At 37.0% G+C, this 25793-nt stretch overlaps 1 protein-coding gene across 1 annotated transcript in view; it reads left to right on the top strand.

Moving 5' to 3' along the window:
* Positions 1-3240: 3240 nt before the first annotated feature.
* The window catches only part of TPO (thyroid peroxidase), a 54232-nt gene continuing 31679 nt past the window's right edge, over positions 3241-25793 (top strand). The window contains exons 1-6 of the mRNA XM_064412048.1: positions 3241-3636; positions 12808-12901; positions 15615-15699; positions 17309-17478; positions 19748-19880; positions 24761-24890. Of these exons, the coding sequence (XP_064268118.1) occupies positions 3586-3636; positions 12808-12901; positions 15615-15699; positions 17309-17478; positions 19748-19880; positions 24761-24890 (663 nt within the window). The 5' untranslated portion in view covers positions 3241-3585. The remainder of the gene's footprint in view (positions 3637-12807; positions 12902-15614; positions 15700-17308; positions 17479-19747; positions 19881-24760; positions 24891-25793) is intronic.

The following is a 25793-nucleotide window of genomic DNA, read 5'->3' as shown; positions in this document are numbered from 1 at the left end:
GGCAGCAGAGGAGAGTGTGTACCTGCACTGGGGGTGGCAGTCTGGCATTTTGGTCCAGCAGTCCCTCTAGAGGTCAAATGCAGTGTCCAGCATGGAGGGTCCAATGGGATGGGAAGGACAGGGCAGGCAGCTGGGAGGCTGTGTACTCCTTAAGCATCAACTCCTCTTTGCATGTGCCCAAGCCCTTGGGTGCGATATCAGAGCTGCCTTTATTATCTCAGGAGGCTGCTGTGAATGGCAGCACTTTTTTTTGGCAGGCTCCTGATGAGGTTGTGCCGCTAGGGAGGAGTCAGATTTGCTGGAGAGAGAAAGTAAGCACAGATGAAGGTGCAAGCTTTGGTAACCCAGCAGTCAGGACAGTCATCTGGGGAGGTGTAGCCCTGAGCTCTGGTTCCAAAGAGAAATATGCAGAGATGTGAGGAAGGTCTCATTTATGTGCAGCTTAAAGTGCATTTTACTATGACATATTGGACTCTTTCACTTCCCTGTGGTAGTAAATTGTGCTTCACAGGCAATAGATGTAATTGCATTGCACTAAATTATATTAACTATTTCAGGTGGTTTGCTCTACTTCATGCTTGGAATGACAGAGCTGAATTACTTTCTGCAGTATGCACCTCAAAAGAGAAGAAAATTTGTGATTATTGGGGGGAAAAATTGGGGTTTTTTCAACTGTAGAAAAAATGTTGAGACAGTGGCAAATTTTAAAGTATTAGCATTTATTATTTTCATATGATTTTTAATACTAGCTGGGGTTAGTTGCAAATTTAGTGATTTTTCCAAATGCAAGAAGCTGTTCTTCACAGTTCATTTTTTTTTAACCTAGATTGTACTCAGTCTGCACTCCAGCCTATGAACTGGGGCTAGCAGCATTGCACCTGACAGAGAAATGGATGGGTTAATTTTTAAGTACCCAAAGTGAAGAGGTTGTTTTCTTTTCTCTCTTCTGAGAGCTGGACGTTGTTGTTCATATGCAGCCTTGTTTAATGATTCAGGTGCAGCTTTTGTGCATCCAAAGCGGGAAATTTACTTGATGATGTCAAAAGTAGAGCAAGAAGAGCTTAGGAGTACCTGTTCTGTATCTCTGCCATCTGTGAAATTCCCATTGCATGAAATACTTATTGCCTACCCAGCACAGAGGACTTTAAAGCATATAAATACCTCCTTCTTCTATACAAAATTGTGATGTAATTCAAGAGACTAGTTAAGTGACAACTAAAAGAGACCCACAACAGAAGAACTAGGGTAAGGGCAAATAATATTAAGCAAAGTAGAGTAGGAGGAGGATAGAGAGGGAGTGTTGAAGATAGAAAGGCTGGGCAAATGGACAGTGGGAACATGGGAAAGGGCTGGAAAGTGAAAATAGAATGTGAGATCTGAAAGAGGGGCATACAAGATGATACTGAGAGATGTAAATGTTGGAATGGTAAGTGCAGAAGGGTGTCCTTGCCTGGAAAATTGGCCAATACTTGCATCTTTGGTTGAGAATTATAGGGGTGCTCCCTCTCAGACATTAATAAGGGGCATTTGCAGCTGTGTTGCTGATGTGAGGGAGCAGGAAGTAGGATGGAAACTCTGAATAGAGCTTGATCAAAAGGTGTTGTCAGATAAGACATTTCCAGGTGATGCAGGTAAGTTGATACAAGTTTGTTACAAGCATAAAATTATTCAAAAGTAATAGAAAAAGATCAAAGCTGGAAAGAAGGATATGGTCTCATATTTTAATTTCTTGCCCAGAATATTTAAATCTTTTCAATTTTCAGACTTGTTTTGTAATTTGTCCTCTTGTCCAACTCTCTTAGACATTAGGTGTATTCACTTTAAGGAAAGGATGAGACAGTTATATGTGAAAGTTTTAACCAATTTGGGGAACACAGAAAGATGAAACTTCAAGAGATAAATGAGATCAAATATAGCTCGAAAGAAAAGAGGAGAAACTTACTGAAGGTTTCAACAAAAACTACTGAGGAAAAACAAAGTGAGATCAGTCTGGTACGGATGCAGACAGCTAAACTGCCTGAACCTATTGTCTTACACACAAAGGTCAGGTTAACACTGACTATAAAGCAGGTTTGAATGAGAGACCATGACTTCATTTTTGCAAAAGTACTGTGTCTAAGCATATACAAAGCCTCTTGAATAACTGTTCTTTGCCATTCTATTCTCTGAGCATTTTATTCTTGAGAACCACTGTAGCTGATCAATACAAAATATTCTGAAATATAAAAAGATGGTCTTAGACATTGGATGTTACTAATAACATTTTTAATTGAGGGCCTTTGATGTTTCTGTAAGAGAGCCCATGCAACTACAGCACCTTGTTCCTGTGCCTTTTCAGCCTTCCAGCATTTTCTTAAACAGCATCTGACCTCCAGATCTCAGATTCAAAGTCTTCAGTACCCAAAACTGAGCAAACCAGTCAGTTCACCACATAGAATTAGCCACAAAGTGTTGGGGTCTTTTGGGAAGAGACGAGTTCTCTGTCTTCTGCAACTTCTCCTTCTTAAATACCCACACTGAATCTATGTATCCCTGGCATTCTCACGGCTAAAGGAGAATGTGTACACCTGTGTGAGGTTGTACATACTGGAATATCTATAGCTTCATGCACATCTCCTTCCTGTCTCTCAGAGAAACATTCCTGCATCTGCTGTCCTGCAGCCAAAATGAGGCATCTGTTAAACCATTACCCAGACCTGGCACATGTACTATTTTAAAAAGAATGTTATGGCACAAGCAGTGGAGTGCAAAAGTCATCACAAACTATGGTCCCTGTGGCGCTCTAGCCATCTGCTTGCTAATTATGTATACCACAGCCTGGCTGTTGCACAGAAAACAAACATTGCTGCTGGCAGGTTTGTTCTGCCATATAATTACTGCGACTGGCACAGGCAGAATTCCAGGAAAGTTATGTCTTTTTCTGCCCATTGCTGTTGCCATTTTTGTGTGTTCCCCCTTTAAAAGATCCACCTGTTCTTTGTGCCACCTTGTACCTTGTTCTAACCTGCTTGCATCTGCCTTTCCCAGCCTGTGCTAATCTCTCTCTCTGAGAGTCAAAGCACATCACATTACTTAAGACATGCTTGCTATGTGGCAACAACTTTATTCATATTAAGCTAGTATTGATATACCAGTTGGGTATTTAGCATCTTTGTGCATATTGAGCTAATGCTGATATGTCAGTGTTGTATTTAGCAACTTTTCTGCAACCTTTCATAAAAGTCATCTATGTAATAAGGCAGATATGTTCACTGCCTGGGGAAATGAAGCTGTTCTTTGTGTCAGATTAGATCTCCAGGTAACAGTTAATTCAGAGCAATCAACACTCCTTTGTGGTCAAAGCTCTGTGAAATACCAGATTTGCACTCATCAGCACTTTTCTCCCGACTGCGTTTCCCTGTCTGTGAGCTCACCCCTCTGCCCAAGTACTTGTTAACAGGGGACTGAATTCATCTGTTACAGACAGGCTTGAGTCAGAACAACCTGTGGAATGAGCAGTGAGGCAACGTCACAGACTGGGCTGGTGTTGCACTGCTGGCTAGTCATTCTCTTGCACAGGTGCACAAATGTGGTGACTTTTTACTAATGAAAATTCACCTACTTGGGTGCTATCACACACAGCAACTGAAAAGAAAGGTGAGCATCTAAAACTCTCTGTGCATCAGGGAGAAGAGAATATGGACATCATTCTTAGATTTATGTATATTGAAAAAAGCTACCTGCTGTCATAATATTATTTGGTTTTAAATGATATATGAAGATTATAAACATGTCTGTATGAGTTACACACTCAACTTCAGACCCTATTTAATAATTTCTGCAGGGAGAGGTATCATTTCTTATTCAGGGTCCTTCAAGAGTATTACATTATATTTGTCACATCCCAGAGCTTCTAGTAGTCCTGTTGTCAGTGTGTTCTTATTTATGAATGGATACCCAAAACAAATTGATTGATCATGTACTCCTGTTAGAGCTCTGGAAAGTTCATTTTGTCCTTCGGAGTGGTCATCAGGAGAGCCTGGTACTATTCTATCACAAAGTGAAGAATCTGTCTTCCATAGTGGCCACATTCAATCACCTTGAAAAATTGATTAGAGAGCACCCTTTATAAACCAAGCTGTTTCTCTCGTGAAGACCTTTTCATTGCTCCCATGTGAGTAAATTAAACTACATTAGGAAATGGTTGGGACTTGTATTATGGTTACCCCTAAGGTAAATTTTTGAAAATTCTCTCTAATATATTTTTGCCCCAGGCCAGTCAACAGTGTGCTGAAATGCCCCCAGGCATGGCTGAAGAATTAGCACAGGCCAGATGCTGTTCGCTACAGGCTGTGCAACTATGCTCATCTGGATTTGGAGATCTCACGTAGTACAGATGAAATCTGTAGTGTTTCATGAACCTTTAATTCACTCTGCAGAAGCAGCTTTCCATTTCAGGGACTCCAGTATTCATACGCAAGTCCCACCATATGGCATTGTTACCTTGTACTAGAGAAAGTAATCCATATCTTCCATGCATGCCTTGTGAATAAGAAGTTCTTTAATTTGTGATGAATTTGTTGAAAACTAGAAAAAGGAACTGTGTATGAAAATCCTGCAAAATTTCACAATAAAATCATGGTATGGACTTACAGCCCTTAATATTGCAGTAGCATAGTTTTGTGTTTTGAGGGCATTAAGCAGTCTAATGAAATAAGGTTAGAACTCTTTTTGGGAGCACATGTTGCCAGGGTGCTACAGCTACAAAAGCCACTTCCCATGAAATGACATTTCAGTCAAGTGTTTATTCCTCATTAACACAAATTTTATCATTTCTCAAGGGAACTGTGATCCTCTCAGAAGGCAAATAATTCTGCTGTCAAATACCATTAATCTGAATTGTGCATAAATTTGTTTTTTTCTGTTGTTGAAGAATCAGGGATCAACTGCATACCTGAAGAAACGAGGGGTACATTGTCAGAGAAGACTGACATAGATGGTTCTCTAACTGTGGTGCCTACAATTATACACAAAAGCATCCTGCTAGTTTAGAGCAATGAGCTGATCTGCCAGACAAGATTACCCATCCCAGACTACCCGTAATAAATGCCACCTACCATTACATACCCTGCAATAAGCGGCTGTGCAGAAAAGGAGCCAGACGGGTAGTCATGGATGGGGGATGCCCAGGCAGAGCTCGCCATTGCCTGCAGAAGAGCAGGGCTGGGAAGCTGGGCAGGAGCACAGGAAGGGCAGCAGGTAAATGTTGCAGACAAGTCTGCAGGAGGAGTAATGAGAAGATGGGGGTGGGCGGGGGAAGGGGAAAAATATTGCTGTTCTTTCTGTAAATTCTTGGCTTTGTTCTCCTTCTCACAAAGAGCTGGTGTGACAGGGACTGGGACCCAAAGGTATTGTATGCAGGAGCCCTGAACTAAGGCAGGCCTAGGGGGTCAGGACCCTGTGGGGAAGGCTTTCTTTCTTCTTTCTTCTTCACTGTGCACTCTTGTAACCATTTTCAATTTTTAATTGTATTTTTTTTGCTATTTGGGAGCTATGTTTTATTTCATTGCCAGAGTTGTTCAATTCTAGTACGGCTCATTTTCTTATGCCTTTTTCTGTAGAAATGAAAAGTTGCTCCCTACAGTTTGGTTTTTTTAAAGTGTAAATGCTCAACCACTTACAATACCAAACTTCAGCATTTTCACACCAAACCAAGAACCTTCACTCCTTTAAGCCTCACATTGTAAAAGTTTCCTCACAGTCTGCAGATCTCAAAAGTGGGTATGATGAACTTGTAGCAGAGTTACCAATTCCAAATATTGATGGCAAGTTTTTGTTTGTTTGTTTGTTTGGGTTTCCAGATTCTCTTATCACACGTTTATTATCTATAAAATTTATTTCCAAGGATACCACTTTATATTTGAAAGTATTAAAAAGGGGGTTTTTTTGATTTGTCAGTATACAATGTTATCTATTATTAATTTTGCCTCTGTTTAGGTATGAAGACTTCAGTAAAAAATATTATTTTGTTGTGTCTATCTGTGTGTGTGTGTATGTACATATATATTTTTATGTGTGTTTATATACAAATACACACACATACTCTTCCCTGTGCCTTCACCTATTTGATAACCTCAGCTTATTTTTCACAAAGTATTGATTCTTATTAATGCTCATTTAAATGTGATAGATTTCATGCATGCAATCTATTAGCTACTATTTAATGCTGCATGTTTATTAATTCTTATGTGCCTTTTGCATCTGGAGAAATAGAAGAAAGTTGTAGCATCTCCTGTTTGCTCAGTCTGAGAATTTTCCAAAATGTACTTTAGCTACAGAATGCTTCAAACCCATCAGGGTGTTAAAAACAACAGTTCAAGATCTTTGGAAGCTTGACATGACGTCAAATAGCCAAGATGTTTTTATTACTCAGCCATAAGGCTCACTTGAACACTAAATATTCCAGAGAGTAGTGCTTTGTGACCTCTTAATATCAGCACTCATGAAGAATGTTTCATTTAACTTCTTCACATCATTTACTTTCCTGATTTGTGACAGAGTAATGGAAATTTGGAGATTAATTTGGAAGCATACTCATTTGCCTGAGTGAATATGAATTTGGATGAAACAGTTCAAGAGTAACTCATCAGATTTAAAATGTGGTTTTCAATTAACAAAATGTGTTTATAATGTAGGATGTGTCTAGTGAACAGTCCATTTAATGAGCTGGTGGCCATCTTGAGATCATCAAACATCACTGCCTGTTTGTTTCCCTTTACTACCTCTTTTTCCAAACTGATAACTCCAACTCCAAAATTATTTTTTTACTGTGTTAATATCCCTCATTGCCTTTATATTTGAATTGATAAAAACAAATAATTAAAAATTAAATAATAAAGTTGGCATGTCAGTGCCATGCCTGGGAAAATGCAGTGACCGGCCAGGCAGGTCACCAAAGCAGAACAGCAGAAAGCATTTAATGTCAGGAGGAATTCAAGAACTGCTCTCCAAGTTATTGCACCATTTGAGTCTACAAGGGGGCTTCTGCATCACAACCATCTGTAATGCCTCATTTTAGACATGGTATACATCCTAAAAAAGCCCAGGATTTTTGGTTTCAGAAAGTGAAGAAAGTAACACTCCTCAGAATGGGCTGTACCAATACTGTCCTACTGAAATATCTGACCCAGCTTGTTACAACAACTGAGAACACACAACTACCATGAAATGCTCTTCATGATATGGCAGTCACACTGATCTGCAGGGCAGATTCTCTCTCCATTATAATTCCCTGCTCCTCTTCCTTCATAGATGTCACCACTTTTTCTTGAGCACTTTGACTACATCACCTTTTTTTTCTTTCAAATGATGGGTACAAAATGCAAACATTGTCACTGTCTGGATTTTCCCAGTAAGTTGGTTCTGAGAGGCAGGAGGTCAAAGACATTGGTACAGATCCTGGTGCTATCAAAAGAACTTCTAAAGTGAGCTATCTATTTGTCATAATTCCTACCCTGGAAATATTTCACCACAAAAGCAAGACAGAAACATCTGCCATCCTTTGAGTATGGTAATGAATCACTGTCACTATTTGCACTTCCCAGTTTTTTCTCTGGAATCTTAAATTCTTTTATGGATTTGTCACTAACAATGATAAGAGCTTCATTCACAGCAGGCTGAATATTCAAATTCATCTGTCATAATTTTATTATGTGGTCATTGTTTTTGTTTTGCTAAATACATTTCTGTTTTCTCCTAAATTACAAAAGATCATGTCTTGTTAGTATTTGATCAGATTTATGACTACATGACATATGGTGTATCTACTGACCATCCTTAAATTCATGACATAGACTTCATAATACAAAATTGCAGTGGTTTCTGCAAGAGAGTGATGCATTGGAAGAAGGCAGAAAGTTCACCGTTAAGTTTGCAATTAAAATTATCTGTCTGAAAGAGTCTGAATTTGATCTGAAACTAGTGCTCTGTGAAGATGAAAGACTAATTTTGTCTCACTTTAAAAGGAAAAGCTTTTGTGATTCAAGCCACTGAATTTCAGACCTTCTATAGACCTTAAAAATTGTTCATCTGTTCCACATCCTTTCACATAAATCATAATTTGTTCATTAGTTAAGGCAGTTTTCAAACAGGATTCACATGAATTCAGCCACAAGAAATTGAGTGGGCTCCTCTCTGCAGTTAAATTTAACTTACATAGTTTTGTTCTGTAAATTGGGTTACTCCAAAACAACAAAGCATCTGATGGATTCTTCCTGTAATTAGAGTTTTTAGTGCTTGCTTGCATGAGATAAAACATCACTTTGGGTTTGAATCAACATTTTAACAAGACAACCTCACATTCTGTAGATGTTACATGCCACCTGCTTCTGAGAAAAATTATTTATCTGAGAACATGATTTCAGCATCACTAAAATGAGTATGTAATGATCAAATCCATGTCCAGATCCCTCTGCAGAGCCTTTCTACTCTCCAGCAGATCAACACTCCCTCCCAAATTGGTTTTATCAGCAAACTAACTGAGGGTGCCTTCAATGCCCTTGTCCAAATAATTGATAAAGGACTGGCCTCAACACTGAGCCCTGGCGAGCCTCACTAGTGACTGGCCATCAACTGGATGTGGCAGCATCAGCACCACCCTCTGGGCCTGGTCACCCAGCCAGTCCTGAGAGCCATTCAGCATTATAATTTTTATTTGACAACAACAACAACAAACAAAAAAACAAAAACTCCAATAAAAAAAAAGGAAAACACAAAACACCAAAAAACCCTCCACAAACAATAGTAAATGCTGGGAGAAGCCTTTAAAAAAAAGGATAAGAAAAATTCCAGCTATACTTAATTTGTGATTTAAGAGTCCCTGATGTAAATCTTGTACCTCATAGGCCTTAATATATTGGTTTTTATTCCATAAAATTTTGAAAACATTTAAATGAACTTATATGTAATTTTTTTCCATACACAAGCTGTTTCATGGTATAGCTTTGTGTTGTCTAAATAATAGTACATTTTTGTTTGTTTTCAATCTGTGTGAGCTTTAGTTCTCTGCTGGAATAGACAGTGAATGATTGTGCCTATTCACCTTCTTCATCCCATTTCTGGCTTCAGACCTCTACAAGGTCTTCTCTATCTAAAGAGAGCAATAGCAAAAACAAACCTTTCTAATTAAATTGATTCCAGAAAAAAACCCCAAAAAACTAAGTACTTAAAGTAAGTAGAAGTAATGGCATCATTGAAACCCAGCTAAATTGATCTTTCCCACTGAACTACTTTTCTTTCACTCTTTTCTTGTCTTTTTTGACTTGTGATATTTTGCTCAACAAATTAAAAATTAGGCTTATGGCTGTTGTTTCTATGTTGTTAAGCTGGAATTTCAGCAAAATTCCTTCTCTGGAAGTATTGTGCAGTTATATGTACTTTTTGCCTCTTCTCTTGCAAGAATGTTCTTCGAACTTTAAAAGCTAGAAGAGATTAGAAACTAATTTTTCTATTATAGATTAGACATCCATATTAGCAGTGTCCTTTACGCTTTGCTAGACTCCAGGATTGTCACTAAATGCTACAAAATGGTGTAATCTGCTATCAAAAATAGCTCCTGCACCAGTACAGATTCGTGTTGGAAATCTCTCATTCTAATCCAGTGTTTGTAAGAACTGATGATGCCTCAGAGAGCCTGGCAGGGCTGCAGGCTGTTACAGTGCAAATGTAAGTTCTTTTGAGATTATAGAATTGTGTCTGTTTCCTGTATCAAACATCATCTGCAACTGCGTAATATTTTGAGTATGAGTTAAGTTTCCTAAATACCATAGTAAGCTTGCAGAAATTCATATTTGTGACTAAGCTGAAATTCTATTGCTTTGGGATATTTCATTGAACTGAATTTATCTTTTATTATCAACTCAGGTCTTTAACTTTCAAGAACATAGATACAGCATTGGTCTTCATGCACAGATTTAAATCTTGAGAATATAGCAAATTGAACAAGTCAATTTAAAACTTAATAATATTAATATGGTTAACTAATAAGATGCACTGCTGCTTTTCTCAAGAGTTTTGTTTAGCATAAAGACTGTTTTATACTTGTCTTGTACTCCAGGTTTAGACCATCATTGACCTGTGCAGTTTCACTGCTGGGCATGAAGGCTGAAACCCTTTCTGCAGGAAGAATGGCTTAAGAAAGACAGAAAATCTGGAACAAAGGGGGCACATTCAGCAGGATATTCACTGATATTTTCTGCACTTACCATGCCAATATGCTATTCTGAGATTAAAAAAATTAAGGCTGTTCTTGAGCAACTGATTTTTACCCTCTTAATTCTCTTTAATCAGATTTAGATAACAAGAATCTGAACGAGGTCCAGTAAGAATAGGAATTCAGCTGTGTCTGTCTGTGTGAGTCCAGTGTAATTAAGACTTTGCACAAGTTTTAGCTAAAACTGTATTTGTGGCTCAGGGGGCAGCCAAATATTCATACTCAGAAAAACACAAAATAAATGTTGCCATTCCATTTTTTCATCATAGACCAATTTACTGTGTGTAAACATTTAAGGCCCACTGTTGACAAATACTTAACTGCAAACAATGAGCAAATGTTGAGAACCTCATTCAAACAAATCTTGATGTAGGTATGCTCTTTTTGAACTAAATGGGTAAGCTTTGATTTTTGACTGTGAAACAGCAAAGAAAATCAAATCTTTTTTTCACTTTAAGGATGTCTCTCATCTCTCAGAAATTAAACCTGTAGTACTTGTGAAGTATATGAAAGGATACAGTGCAAGCTTTTTATTCTATTAGGTGTTTGGAATGGATCTGCTTTTCTCAGTGCTTAGCTCTGCCTCAGAAGTCAATCTCCTTTATACTTTCTTATGTAAGGAAACATAATCTTAAAAGATTTACAAATTGGAACAGGATAAAGAAGTATTGCAAGTTTGACTCCTTGCCTGCAATCTAAAATCCTCCAGCCAAGGAGCATAAGCCTACTTTTCCAATAGAGGTCTGTTCCCCTTTGCCATGTGCTTACTTCTCAACCATGTCCACTCATCTTTGCAGTGAACAGGTTATGGATGACATTCCCACACCGCTGTAATAACATCCTGGAGTTTGTCCTCCAGTCAGTTCACGTGTTCCTAGGTTTCCTTTCACCACCATGTAGCACAGCCTCCAGCTCCAGGATGCTCCCTGCTACCCACTCCCTGCTCACCTTGTCGCCTCTGGCAGCGATCAAACTCTGATCTTTGGCTCCACCTTGTGACCTCCTGGCGTGACCAGCAAAGAGAGAGCGAGGAAATCCTCAATACTGATTCCAGATCTGATCTTGACCTCCCTGCCTCTTTAGAACAATGGAAAAACCCCAGCCAAACAGATTCTTTAGGTCAAACTACTGACTTTAAAAGAAGCAATAGGGCTGAAAAGGTAACTAAAGAAAAATAGCAAGGCTCAGAGAAAAAGAATGAATAAAAAGTGTTGGAAGGAAGTTGGTGGGCAACCTGGGAATTAGCATCTGAATTCCATATAGTCATTTTGGTAAAGAGCAAACTATAGAATGCATAAAACTGGACACAGAGTTGCTTTTTTGTCAAATAAATTTGAAAATAAAGAAAGAATAAGGAAAAATATTTTGGTTCACTGTATAACATGGCAAATTGTTAACATATATATATCTTTATACACACATACACATATATATTTCATATGAAGTTATTTTCCTTCTCATTTTCAGGAAAATAATTTTAATGTAAGAACTGACGACACAATTATATTTTGGTTCCCAGCAGGAAAATATAAACAAGTCAAGTATTAACGTCAGTTTCTGCTTTGTGGGAACATAACTGTGGCCAAAAAGATTTTGAAATAATTTGCACTGCTAAAGCTTGAGTGAGTATCAGTGCATAAAGCTGACAGCATAAACTGGGCCCCTGGAAAGTACTTGGCTTTCATAATTCAGAACAGTTACTGCCATCGATAAAGTACAGAACTGTGGAAGATAATCTCCTCAGCAGACAAAAGGTCAGACAATAAACTTTTGCTTGACATTTTCCAGAAGAAATTCATCATATTAACTCAAGAAATGTAAAAGGAAGGGGTGTTTTCACACTGAATTTCTATGGGGAATATAGTTTCTCTGAATTTTCAGACTTGATTTCTTTTTTAATTTTGATAGGATATGGAGCTAAAAATATTTCAAATCTTACAATTTCCAGTCAATATAGTGCATGTGAAAAATGATACCTCTTGGAGAGTTTATATATTTGCAGTGCTGTAAGAACTGCCAGTGTACCAGTACTGAAATGGAGAATGCAGCTCACCTCAGCAGAGTGAGCATATTCACTGTGCTGCTTTGATACCAGTTATCTATGGATAGGAGCATAGGTTGGGGTCTGACTAATTGTTATTGGTTTGGCCATTTCATTATCTTATGTGCAATCATTGATTTACAATCAAATCAGTCTAGTGCACAGAGAAGTTCAAAATGAATGGGGGTAAAATGTTGATGAATTTCTAATGTATAGCCTAAGTGCTGCTGATATTGTGAGAATGTATTATGTTATAAAATAAAATTATGTGTATCATTGTGCTAGAAGCTTCTCAAAATGTAAAAGAGTGTAAAACAAAATGTAAAAGAAAAGTAATAAATAGGGAAGAGAAAAAGAGAAAGTGAATTACTTTGAACTTCAAAAAATAGTCAGAACATGGTTGGAAATCTAATTTTAAAGTAAAATTTGCCATATACAGAAAATTATTTATAGTCTGGCTTATAATTAGAAGATGAAGGCATATGTATTTTCAACCGTTATCTCTTCTTTCTTGTAGATGAAAGTTTTCATTATTTTGGGATTTTCAGCAGCTATAGCCTTCACAGCTGTTTTCTTTTCTTTCCTTCAAATAGGGAAAGACACCATCTTTGGTAAGTAACAGTAAAAATACACTTTTTTTCTTATGTTGACTGTTAAGCTGAAAATACACGGATACTGCAGACAGTTTAGCAACAGCAGTATAGCTCAACCTCTTTTGTGTGCAAAATACACTATCTGCCCTCTCTGAGAATTATTCCATGGAGGTGTTCTTTTGAAGTGTAGTTTCATAAACTCAGTAAGTAAAACTTTGTATGCCTAGTGTATCTCAATCACTGCTTTGACTAGGAGTGATTTTACTTTCTTAGTGGCATTCATGTGTCAGAGGACATCTTGCCAAGCATGATTGCTGGATTTCTTTCCCCATCTGCTAATCATCCTGGGCTAGAGGCAGCTGCCATATTCCCCCTGGCACCCTCCTGCTGTCCCACAAAGGTGCTTCTCTCCTGTGGATCTGTTGGCTGCTGAGGATTTTAGAGCATCTCAGATTGCATTATTCCTTATGTCCAAAAGATGTAATCTTGTAATTTTTACCAACATTTGCATCTGCTCATTTTAAATCAGTTAAATCTAATAAACTAGAAGAGTAGCAGATACCAGACTGAATTTTAAAAGATATCTACAGAAACTGATTTTACATGAAATTAGGGCAGAGATAGTAAAGAAACAGGATTTCAAACCACAATCTCATATTATATAGCTATATGCTTGATTCATAAGGTTTGGTGATATGATTCCCTAAGAAAGTTTTCACCTGAGGTTAGTGTAGAATCACAAATAAAATAAAATTATATGCAAAAAAAAACCCTTAAATTAAAAACAAATTCCCAAGATATTACTTCTTATGAGAAATATTTTTTGTACCATCACTGCAAAACAGGAGATCAGGTTTTCTTTCCATAGTGGATTCCTTACTTTGAGCTTCCACACAAATTGTTTGGAAAGATGTGATCTAAAGTGACCACATTATGTTATATGTTAGTTAATACAAAATATATCCAAGAATAATAGAATGGTTTAGGTTGGAAAGGACCTTAAAGATCATCTAGGTCCACACCCTCTGCCATGTGTAGGGATGTGGTTCACTAGAATAGGCTGCTCAGGGCCTCATCCAGTCTGGCCTTCAACACTTCCAGGAACGAGGGATCCACAACTTCTGTGGGCAACCAGTTCCAGTGCCTCATCACGCTCACAATAAAGGATTTCTTCCTAACATCTAATCTAAACTTGCCCTCTGTCAGTTCAAAATCATTGGCTCTCATCCTGGCATATAAGACCCTTTCCCTCCTTTTCATATTCTTCCCTAAGGCACAGGAAAGCACAAATATATATTTTATATATATATATATATATATATATATATATATATATATGAAATGTTATTCTTTTTATAGTAAGTGTTCTTGATCTAATGAGACAGTACGAGATAATATTTATTACTCAAGAAACACATATTTGAAGACACAGTATAGGTACCAAATTCATACTTCTTAGAAGAAAAGGAAGAGAGACAATGGAATTTAAGTATAGCAAGTGGATATTCTCTTTTACATCAGAGTATGAATCAATATCACAGGATAAGAAATACTTCAAGCATGCTATATTTCTCAGAGCTAAGCCCCCTAAAAGTAATTTAAAAATATGCTATATTAAATTCTAAAAGAACTATTTATTGTATTGCCTGTAAAAATAAAACTTGGTTTTTAACATAGACTCAAAAAGGTTTTCAGAAGTAGTGGAAATCCAAATTATATCACCAAATGAATCATCTGGATATTTTATTATGCATAGGTGAAAAAGAGAAATAACTACTGCTATACTTAGATACTGAAAATTTTAGTAGAGCATAATTTAGCCTAGGAGAGATTACTCCTCATCACACATTTCTCTTCCTTGAGCCGAGTGCCCTATTCAACAAATAGATTATAGAAATAGCACAGACTGTACTACAAATAAAACCTGCTCCTCTAAGATTGCACTGTACATAAATGATGAATAATTGTACATAAATGATTGTTATTATTTTTTATTATTTGTTTCCTAAGAAAAAGAAGGGCTATTTTGCAAAATTCAGATAAAAATAAAGCAATTGGACTTTAAACATGACTGGTTCTTTTATTATAAAGCAACATGTACACAAAACAGGAATAAGCTAAGCCTCATAATAGCATCATACAAAATAGTGCAGCTGAAGTATTATTATGTTCACATGTATCTTTCCATCAAACATAGGTGAAGAAATGAGAATAGGGTTTTTATGAACTGGCCCAATCTCATGTCTTACTTTTACTTGAATATGTTCTTGAATTCTTCATGTGGCTCAGGCCAGCTCATATTACCTATGAAGGAGGGTCAGGTTTGTCCTGTCAATCCAAGGACTGTTTGATGAAAAATGCATATGAACCTAAGGAACACAGCTGCATACAGAGAACACAACATGTTTCAGCTGGACCTATTATGTTTGGTCTTATATGACATGTTCATAACTGGATTTATATTTCAAGCAAGGAAATCTAAATCCCCAAGCCTTATAAATTATGGAAAAATTTATTTACCACATCTACCTTACCTTTTAGAAAGCTCAGAAGCCATAACACAAATTTCAGGAATAAAATATGGAATGGCTTTAAAGGGAAAAAAATATACCTTAATATTAGAAACTTGTATATTTTCCAATTATAAATATTTTAATAAATATGTTATTTATTAACATATTTTTCTTTCTTTCTTTCTTTCTTTCTTTCTTTTTGTTTTTTCCCTGTTAAGAACAAATTGAAGATAACTGCATTACTAAGGCTATCCAGAAGGGTTCTAGTCTGGTGGATTATGTTTCACATTATGAAATTAAAAGGTAAAAAAAAAGAAGTGAACAATGTATTCAGGAAAAAAGCTTTCATTAAAAAAAAAATTTGATGTTAATCTTTCTGTTTCTTTGAGAACCCATATAATCAAAAAATCACTGCTCCCCTTTGAGGGCTCTGGTCTAGAGGAAGATGACCCTGCCCACGGCAGGGGGGTTGGAACTAGGGGATCTCTAAGGTTCCTCCCAACCCAAACCATTATGTGATTATGTCACTGATAAACTGATCCAATAGGACCTTGTGCATTATCAACACCTAAGCTGCTCTTTTAAAATGTGGGACAAAATAAATTACACAAAAATAAATACAGATGTTTTTCTGAACCAAATAGCTCAAAAATCATACTTTTGTCAACCTATTTTTGGACACATTGATTATGTTTTTTCAGTGCACTGAGACAGGAACAACTCCTATGGCATCAGAAGCCAAACCCTGTTGCCTTAAATTGTTAAAGTGAATTTCATATTTCCCCTTTCATCTACAATAGATGCAAAAAAAGATAAGGGAAAGGAAATAAAATATTTGTCTTGTACTGTGGATAGGCAACAAATTCGGGGAAAGCTTGTTTGTGCTTGAGTTACAGTGTGAGAATGAGCTCTTTCAACCATTTGACTAGATTTCTGTGCAACACAAAATTAATTTCTCTCCAAAATTTGGAACACATCATCTAAGTTTTACAGGGCACAATCCCCACACTGTTGCATAGACTTTTCCTAAAAACTTACCCCTGTGATTTGAAAATGAGTCATGATTTTCAGAGCTCTTTGAATGTTAACTGTTTATATGGACAGAACTTGTCGAGAACTGTTGCCCCTCTGTATGTAGAGACTGAGGTCACTCTTGGCTTTTAGTGATAGTATTTTGGTGGAAATCCTGAGGCATTTAAAATTTAAAAACTTAAGTTTAAAGCTTTCAGTGGCTCAACTGACTCATGTAATAGATGGAGATACTGATATTTATGTCTCACAAGATATTGTGGCAATTATTTGGTCAATATCTTAAACATGATAAAAGCTAAGAGATGCTAAAGATAAATGCTTAACAATGATTATTTCAATTAGGAATTGAAATTTTATTAGGAATACAACTGAGACCACTTGCCCCAGACACCCGACTATAATGCTTCCTTTGAAATACTGTATATGTGGATGTATAGACTTTAAAGAGAATTGGTGCTCAAAAGTCCTATTGATGATTGAGGAAGGGTCTTCGATATTAAATGCTACATGAAAACAAAGCCTACTCACAGCAGTGAGTTGGGAGACCCCTTTTGTGACTATCCTGCACAATGTCTTCCACTTGGTGCTTCAAGCTCTGCTCATGCCAGAAGTTTCTTTCTCATAATAAAGACATGCCACAAACTGACCTCTTGTTGTATGTCCAACAGAAGCGCAGTTTCTCTTTTAGAATTTTCCTTTCAGAACAAGGTCACAAAACAGCCTTCCTCTTTGCTTTCCCAGTGTTCTCTTCAATCAAAATATACCTTAATACCTTAAATACCTTAAATTAAAACACATCCAGGACAGACAGCTTTATTGTTATGAAAAAGTTCCAAAAATGCATACATTGTAAAACCTTTTGTATTTATCTCAATTATAGAAAGATCCATGGAAGTGGTATAGCAACGCCTACCTTACTGCTGGCTTTCTCAAAATTTCCTGAACAAGAGAGTCAAGAGATTTCCCAAGCAGCTGAACGAATGGAAATGTCAATTCAGGTGCTGAAACAAAAAGTTTGCCGGAAGCACAAGCGTTCATTGCATCCAACTGGTAAATACAGTTTATTGACATTGGCAAACAACCCTATTGATATGTTGAATGCTGTCTTTTAGATTAGAATTCAGCTAAGTTCACTTTTATTTTATTTTTCACTTTCTTTTGTTCTTGAAAACACCTCAGATAGGTTTAAATTTTTCTTTGCTGGAGTGTGGGTGGTGTTATTAGAGTTGAGGAGAGCAGTATTTCAGTATTGGCACCCTGTGAACTCATGACTTTGTATTTGTATTGCCTATAAATCAGCCTGCATATCCTCAGTGTTTCAAGCTTCTTGTTTGCAGTGAAATATCTATCTTCCCCAGCAGTTTGGGTTTAGTGCTTGATCTTCTATCACACTATGTCATTGGCATTATCAAACACATTTCCTCTCAACATGTGCATATCCGTCTTTTAAAAAAAATATGTTATTTCCAAAACTAATTTTATAATGCACTGCTGTTGCACATTTATTTCCACTTTAACTGGGTTTTTTTAATATCAAATGGGGAAAGGAAGAGAAAGCTCAATGTTGTCTAAGTGAAATACTTACTGTTAATTAGATATGAATTTCAAGATGTCTGTCTGGTGTCTGCAAGGCTCAAAATATCAGAACCATTGACTTTTTTCTCCCCATAATTTAATTCTGTCACTTACACAAAGTGTTCTATCTTAGTATTAGAACATTTTTTTCCAAGATATAGAACCATTAGAGTGCTGTAAACAAACACAAAGCATTCACCCCAGTTATTATTTTATTTCCTTGCAGAAATATCTGGCTTACTAAACTGACAGGACATTTGTAAAACTAAAAATATACCTTTATCTATATGGATATGTCTGTGCATATATTTACATACACACACATATACACAGATGCAATTATTTTTATGCTGTGTGATTTCAAAAGAAGTTCAATTTCTAAACTGCAGAAGTGTACAAAGTTCTTGTTAATTTTCAGAACTGAAACAATGTTAACAGAATGTGAATAGATACTGTACAGTCTATGTGCCAAAACATAATTGTTTTACATGAATTAAAGAACTAAATTGACTTTAAAGAAAACATGTGAGTCTCTACCTAGGCAGCTCATAACTGGGGAGCTGGACTCTGAGTATAATTTCGAACCTGAATTAACATAGAAGTACAGCTCTATCTGCAAATCTGGCACAAGTTACTAGTACACAATGACAAGATTATGTACCCAGTTTAACAACCTATTCTCCCTCTGCTCTCACTACTGCCTTGTACAGGTTCTAACTGCTCAGCAGAACACGTTTTGAGCTGATTTGGTTCTTGTACCTTTGTTCTTTGTTTTTGTGGCTTAATATTTTGGTTTGAAAAATGGACTAAAGCAGCTTACTTCAGAGTTGAATGGGCAGAACAAATAGATATTGGGACTGGGTGGCATGCATTAGCCAGTGGGGAGACAAGGGCAAGAGTTATATGTTACCTCTACCCTCATCTTTCATCATGGGATGATTGTAGTCACTTTGAATGTCAAGGGTTCTCTGAGTTCAGAAAGGATATTCATAGAAACATAGAAAGGTTTGAGTTGGAAAGAACCTTGGAGACACCCAAGTTCCATCCCCCTGCCATGGGCAGGGCCACCTTCCTCTAGACCATGTTGCTCCTATTTCATGGGTACATCCACCTCCAACTGGCCACAACTATTTCAATACCTGCAGAGGTGAGAATAGGTACCAGCTCCCTACAACTTACACAATAGTGAGGCTTTGTTCCTCATAATCAGATGCTCACTGGGAGACCCATCTTGGATTGCATCAGAAATATATGTATAACATGCTGTCTACTGGTATAAAGGGACTTGATTTTATCAAGCTTCCAAATTCCAGCTAATAATTCTGATTCTCTTCCACTCAACACTGAATTCTATAGTCAGCTGCAGGGTCTTTAAATTTCTGCGTCTTTCCAGTCACATATTTTTCTTCTTTGGCATATACTTTTGTCCTTGAATAACATTTTTTACACATTTGTTTTAAACACAAAGACCAGGCAAGTAAAGGACTACAACACAGGAAAAGAAGGAAGCATAAAGCGGGTCAGCCTCAGATCTCACCTATTGCTGGACCTCTTTCTTCTCATTTTCTATGCATCGGCTAATAAAACCAGCTCTTCCTCTAAGTCTCTGACACAGCCTGTTGCAGCACTTCTCACTAAGAGCTCTTTCCAAGGAAGAGGGGGAATTCTGTAGATGCAGCTAACCATAATGCCTTTTCTACTCTAGTAGATACAGCAAATTTCTTGTCTGGGTTCTTCCTTTCAGATCATTTCTCAGCTGATCTGCTTACTATGATTGCTAATATTTCTGGATGCCTGCCTTATATGTTGCCACCAAAATGTCCAAATAATTGCTTAGCTAATAAATATCGACTCATCACTGGTGCCTGCAATAACAGGTATGTATGATAAAAATTGTGTCCTAAAAATCCTTCCTTCTCATTCTTTAAACCCAAGAACCTGTGTTTACTTTTTCCAAGGGGGACTGGTATTAATCAGTTAACTTTAGCATCAACGTGGCTGTAAATGAGGTGACTGTGAAAGTTCCCGAAGGAAGAACTCATAATTTAAACTTTGGTGCACTACTTCTTGTAAACAGGCTTTCCCTCTGAAAGCTTCTAGGATTATGTGAGGAGCTTTATATTTTGGGAGAACTGATTTAGTAGATGCCTTCTTCTATATAAAATGAAAACTTAATTCTAACCCAGCATTTATTTTTGATTGAATTAGATAAAATTATAGAAAGCAGGAAAACAATATTACTTCCCAAGGAGAAATATTTTCATATTTTCCCACAACTCTAAGAGTTAGCAAGCATGAATCTAAAAATTCTAGGTGTTATTTTTAATTTCACATATCTGTTTGTATCTGTTCAGTGGCTATTTTTTATAGGTAGTATGTACTTGTTGCCTAATCTATTTGGCAATTTTTTCCTGCAAAACCCCACATAATAGATGTGCCTGTCTTTTCACAACCCTCCAATGCAATGAGTGTAAAACTGAGAATGAGGGCCCTTTTAAGTACAAGGGTAAACAATATTTGTACTCTGCAGCCTCTGGATACACAGACCTAAGGTCATAAACTGAAAGGTGGACTGTAAGTTTACAGGTGAAGTGCTACAGAGATGAAAATGGAAGGCCATTATTATTGTGCAGGTTAAGGTACTCTGCAATCTGGTGAATAAAAAGCAGTACAATTCTGCAGTTTTATTATTCAGTGAGTCTGGTTTTATGAGATTAATCTGTTTTGCTACATCACAAGTCATTTGCAAGGAACATGCCTGATAGACTCTTTCCTGAAAGGACGCAACCTGATATGCATCAGTGTTATAAATCTAACTATGTGGATATCCATAATTTCCCCCAGGCATGTTCAGAGTTGCTTTGAATCTGAGCTAGCAGCTAGTACAATATTTGCACTGACATCTCCATCACAGCTTGAATACATTGGCCAAGATTTGTGCAGCTGAACACAGACATATGGATGAAGCTCTTAATGTACAAGAGTGGCTATTTAGTCTTTCTCCCTAGAGATGGAGAGAAGCACTCTGCTATAGGTAAAGGTAAAAGACCTTTTTCTCTTCCATGACTGATAATACCAGGATGTGTACAGGCATTTCAGTCTGATATATCTAAAGCTGTGTAGGGTAAATATGATTCATTGAGTCTGGTCTGGAGTCACTCTGTTCTGCTTTGTATACTTTTATGCTTGTACCACATCGGAACATAAACCCACCACTCATATTAGGTATTATTTTAGACTCTTTGCTCTAAATGTCTGTAAAAGGTGTAAGGCAACAAAAAACCCTCCAAAACCAAAGGCATTGAAACCAGTGAATCAGATCTTAACTGAGTCTAAAAATTTGTGAGCCCCATGAAATACCTCTAGTTCTATTGAAATACATCAGCCTAAAAAGCCCATAACATTGTAATGTAAATAATATATTCTGTGATGTGGGCCAGCTTCGAGGACTCCAGACATTAAATGAAATACCAGCCTGTGCTTCTCCTTGCTTTACAGCTTCCACTTTCAAGCACAAATTATGTCAAGGCCTATGTTGCATTTGTACTTTTGTTCACTCTCTTTGAATACATAGATGTACTGTAGATCACAAAATTCTGCATTTCATGAGTGAAATTTAGAAACAAAATTTTTAGTGGAATGAATTGTGTGTCCACAATAAAAATATTTTAAAATCTATTTAGAAGGGAGCAATTAAATGCTGTACAGATGTTCTGCTAAATCGGTTTGTGCTTTTGGGAAAAATCAGATCAATTGCAAAGGATTTTTTCCTTAGCATTGAGATTGCTTTGTTTTAGTTTGCACTTTCTAGAACAAAGGTGTAGTAGAATAGCATAAACATGACCTTTCATAGAGAATATCAACATAATAGCAGACATTCCCAGCAGAGTTATTATTCACTTTTACTGGTAAGAGATATTCACAGATTTTAGTTTCCTTTCAGCCTAAACAAAATAAATTTTGCCTAAGCAAAATAAAATTGAATTATTTTAAAATTAAGGATAAGGAACAGAAGGAAAATCCATAGAGTTGTTTTTCCCATTTTTTAATCCCAACCAGATAGCATTGATTCGCGTATTTTTTAGTGTCTAGTACAATGAGAGGAATTCAAGGGTGAAGGAATTACAGGTACTAAAGGAAGGGACTCTCACGGTGCAATTACCTTCACCTAATCTTAGCTGTCAGTTATGTATCTACTGCAAGGGTGCATCTTTGGCTGTTCCTGGTAGTGAGAAATAGAATGGAATGATAGGATGGCCCCCAGGAACTGTCTGTCCTTCTGGCTTGACGGACAAGTTGTTCCATAACTACCTTACTTTTTGTACATCTAATATTTGGGGCAAATTTTATCTGGGAGGAATTTTATCTGCAGCATTTCATTGCTGTGTCATTAACCATTCTCTCAGGTGATGCTGATGCTCAGTCTAGAGGTCCAGTACCAGCAGAGATAGGAGTGTGTGTGGATCACCCAATGGAAAGAACGGCAATCCTGACTGAATCCACTGACTTCCAGAAAAAGGAATTGAGATGAGATGAGATGAGATGAGATGAGATGAGATGAGATGAGATGAGATGAGATATGTTTTCTTTAGGTTGGCTACTTCACCTCAATGCAAGCTAAGTGTTCAACTAGCAGCAGACCTATTTTCCAGAAGTGTCCCATGTTTCCAGAAGTTACACGCATGATAGCTCAGCACAACATAAAACATCACAAACTCCAATTATTAAGTTGCCATATGTCATTCCTTCCATCTACTTGAAACTAGGCAGAACATTAAAATAAGATTCAAAATATAAAAATCTGTATACTAAATGGCAGCTTAATACTCCAGGTTGCTTCTCAGGCAGCCAAAACAAAATCCAATCAATCCAATACAATTCCAGTGTTTCACAAGTAAATGAAAACTCCCACTTTCCATAAACAGAATATATAGTAATCAAATTTGACTACTTTATAAAGCTGTATGGTAGCAAAATCTCATTATTTCAGCTGCCTTTTAAACTCAAGCAAGATTCCAAGACATTAACATGTTTAATGCAATAATAAAAAGGCATGTGAGAGGGGTTTTACTAAAGTAGCATTCCAGTGATCTGCTAAAATACAAAAGCAATCAGGAGACAAATCACTGGTTAAGCAGTTACATTAACATTTCATTATTTTTAATTGAGTGAAATAGCACTACACTATGTGCAGTATTTTATGCAATTTCAATAAAAGCAAATCAACTGTAACTAATTTGAATGCTTTAGTAAAGCATACTTCAACCTTCAAGTGTGAATTATTGTTGATAATTAAGTGTATTACAGCACCATATAGCTGGCAAATTGAGTCTCTTCAGTGTGCTAGAGATCAATGAAATATTAATATAATTGTTTAGCATCCTGATAGACATGTAAATGTATGTTTTAACACTATGTATTTCTGCCAACATTCCAGAAATATTTCTGGTTCTTTGTGGCGTATTTTACAAGTTTAGTCAACTGAATGCATTGCAAAAAAAATATTTCTTCCTTTTAGTGTTGATATATATTTAACAATTATGAAATATATCGAACAGGACAAGTGAAAAACAACCAACAGAACCAAATCCTAAAATTTCTGATATTCATGATAGAGGGAAAATTAATCGGGTCAAACCCAAAACTCACTGAGTATACTAATAGATAGAAATCTCCAAGAATCATTTGCTGACCCTCAAATTAAATATGATCTGATTCTTGACACCCTCTTACTTTTACATGTATGACTACACTTTTTTACTCCCCTTCCCCCTTCCAGGTAGGCTGGCTGTGGGATGGCAAACTGGTATGCAATGGTGCCAAGATGTGCTCAGGCAGGTGACACTCAGAGAAAAGCAAGTTGTTGTGAGTTAAAAATACACTACACCTAATGCTGACAACCTGGCAGCATAGTTCAGTGCCTGGGCTTGTGCACAGGTCCTCCCAAAGGGGGACCCAAGAAACTGGTATAGCTTCAACCAGAGGCAGCAGTGCCATTGGATTCAGCTCCCATCTCCTCAGCCCTGGCTCCTTTGGTCTTGCTAAATGATTTCTTCTCTATGACTTGTGTGCAATTTTCAATTAAGTTTTCTTCACCTTCACACTGAAGGGTTTCTTCATATTTTCCTAAGTTTTTATTTCCTCTCTGTTGCTCTAAACAAATATTTTTTAAAGATGAAATATTTTTTTCAAAGGCTTTTGACAGTGTATCTGACTTTATGGGGAATAAGGACACTATCAGGCTCACCTTCACAGCAAATATTTTAAAAATATCAAAAATTTACCAGCTTAGATTACAAACATGAGTAAAATAGTAATAATTCATTAGCAATTTAAATTTTCTTTGTTTTCATTTTGAGTAAAATTAATATTGGCCTACCTGAAGACAAGTATTTTACACACTTTCAAAGATTGCTACAAGAGCATCTTATTGTAATGACATTTTGCTATGTTGCTGATGATTATTTCATATTATTTTATTAATAATAACATAGATTTTTCATATTTTATTAATAAAACCATTTTTATGAATAATGGCCATTTCTATGGTCAGGTATTATATTCAGAACATTAATAGAATATAAATAGTATATATACACGTGTGTGTGTATGTATATATATACACACACACACACACACACACACATATATATATATATATATATATATATATATATATAAGATTCAGAATATATTCAGAGGTTCTGCTGCTGCTCTTGCTTTTAGGGGATTCTTAATTTTGTTTTTCTGCTCATAGGGAACATCCTAGATGGGGAGCATCCAACACAGCTTTGGCTAGGTGGCTTCCAGCAGCCTATGAAGATGGCCTCAGCCAGCCTCGAGGATGGGATCCCAGTGTCCGATACAATGGATTCCAGCTACCCTCGGTTAGGAAGCGTACCTCCAGATCACTTGAAACACTCACACTGGGCCATTATCTCACCTGCCACCACAGTAGAGGAAGTATCTGTGTAAAATACTGCAAAAGTATCTGTGGAGCTCAGTTAAGAAGCCAGGGGCTGTGCTAAAGCATAATTTCAGCCACGTGGTGAGAGGTTTCCTGCCCCTGGCTGGGGTAAGCTCATGGAGCAGTGCAGGGGGCACTGACGTTCCTGAGGGGCAGCCCAGTACTCCAAAAAATGCTGCAGGGGAGAGAGGCAGGACAAGAGCCAGCCAAATGCCTGGCCTGGCAGGCACCAGGCAGCCAGCAGACACAGGGTGATGATTGCTCAGGTAGAGAAAAGGTGCACAGTGGACCTAATTCTGACCTTCCCATGATGAAATTGTAGATACAAGGGAGGCCTACAAGGATGCATGCTGCCATGCAAGAGGGAATGGTCACAAGTTGCTCAAGAGAAAATTTTGTCTTGAAACAAGAAATTAAATTTGTTGTGAGCACAATAAATGTTGGCAAAGGTTTTTGTTGGAATATAGATTCCAGCCTAGAGAACTTCTGGCATATCCCTCATGGGAAATACCCAAGATCTGTCTTCATAGGGCTCTTAATAACCTAATCCCTGCTTTCAATTTAAAGCTGCACATTGTGGTCTCCAGAGTTTCCTTCTAGCCTAAATTTTCCAACGATTTTATGATTCTTTGTTTTAATAATACCACCTTTATTCAGGGAAGGAGGAAGAAAAGAAGGTTGGATGTTAGCTAAACAGGTAAAAAGCATGTAGACATGCTAGCATGTGTGTAGGTGTGTGCATGTATGCCATTCCTCATAGTCTAGCAAGCCCTAACTGAACAAGTATTGCTGTCAAATCATTACTTCATTTGTTAGCTAGTCT

The sequence above is a fragment of the Passer domesticus genome, chromosome 3, assembly GCF_036417665.1.
Source record: "Passer domesticus isolate bPasDom1 chromosome 3, bPasDom1.hap1, whole genome shotgun sequence".
NCBI lineage: Eukaryota > Metazoa > Chordata > Aves > Passeriformes > Passeridae > Passer > Passer domesticus.
The sequence above is the reverse complement of the archived record's forward strand: the minus strand, read 5'-3'. Positions and strand labels throughout refer to the sequence as shown.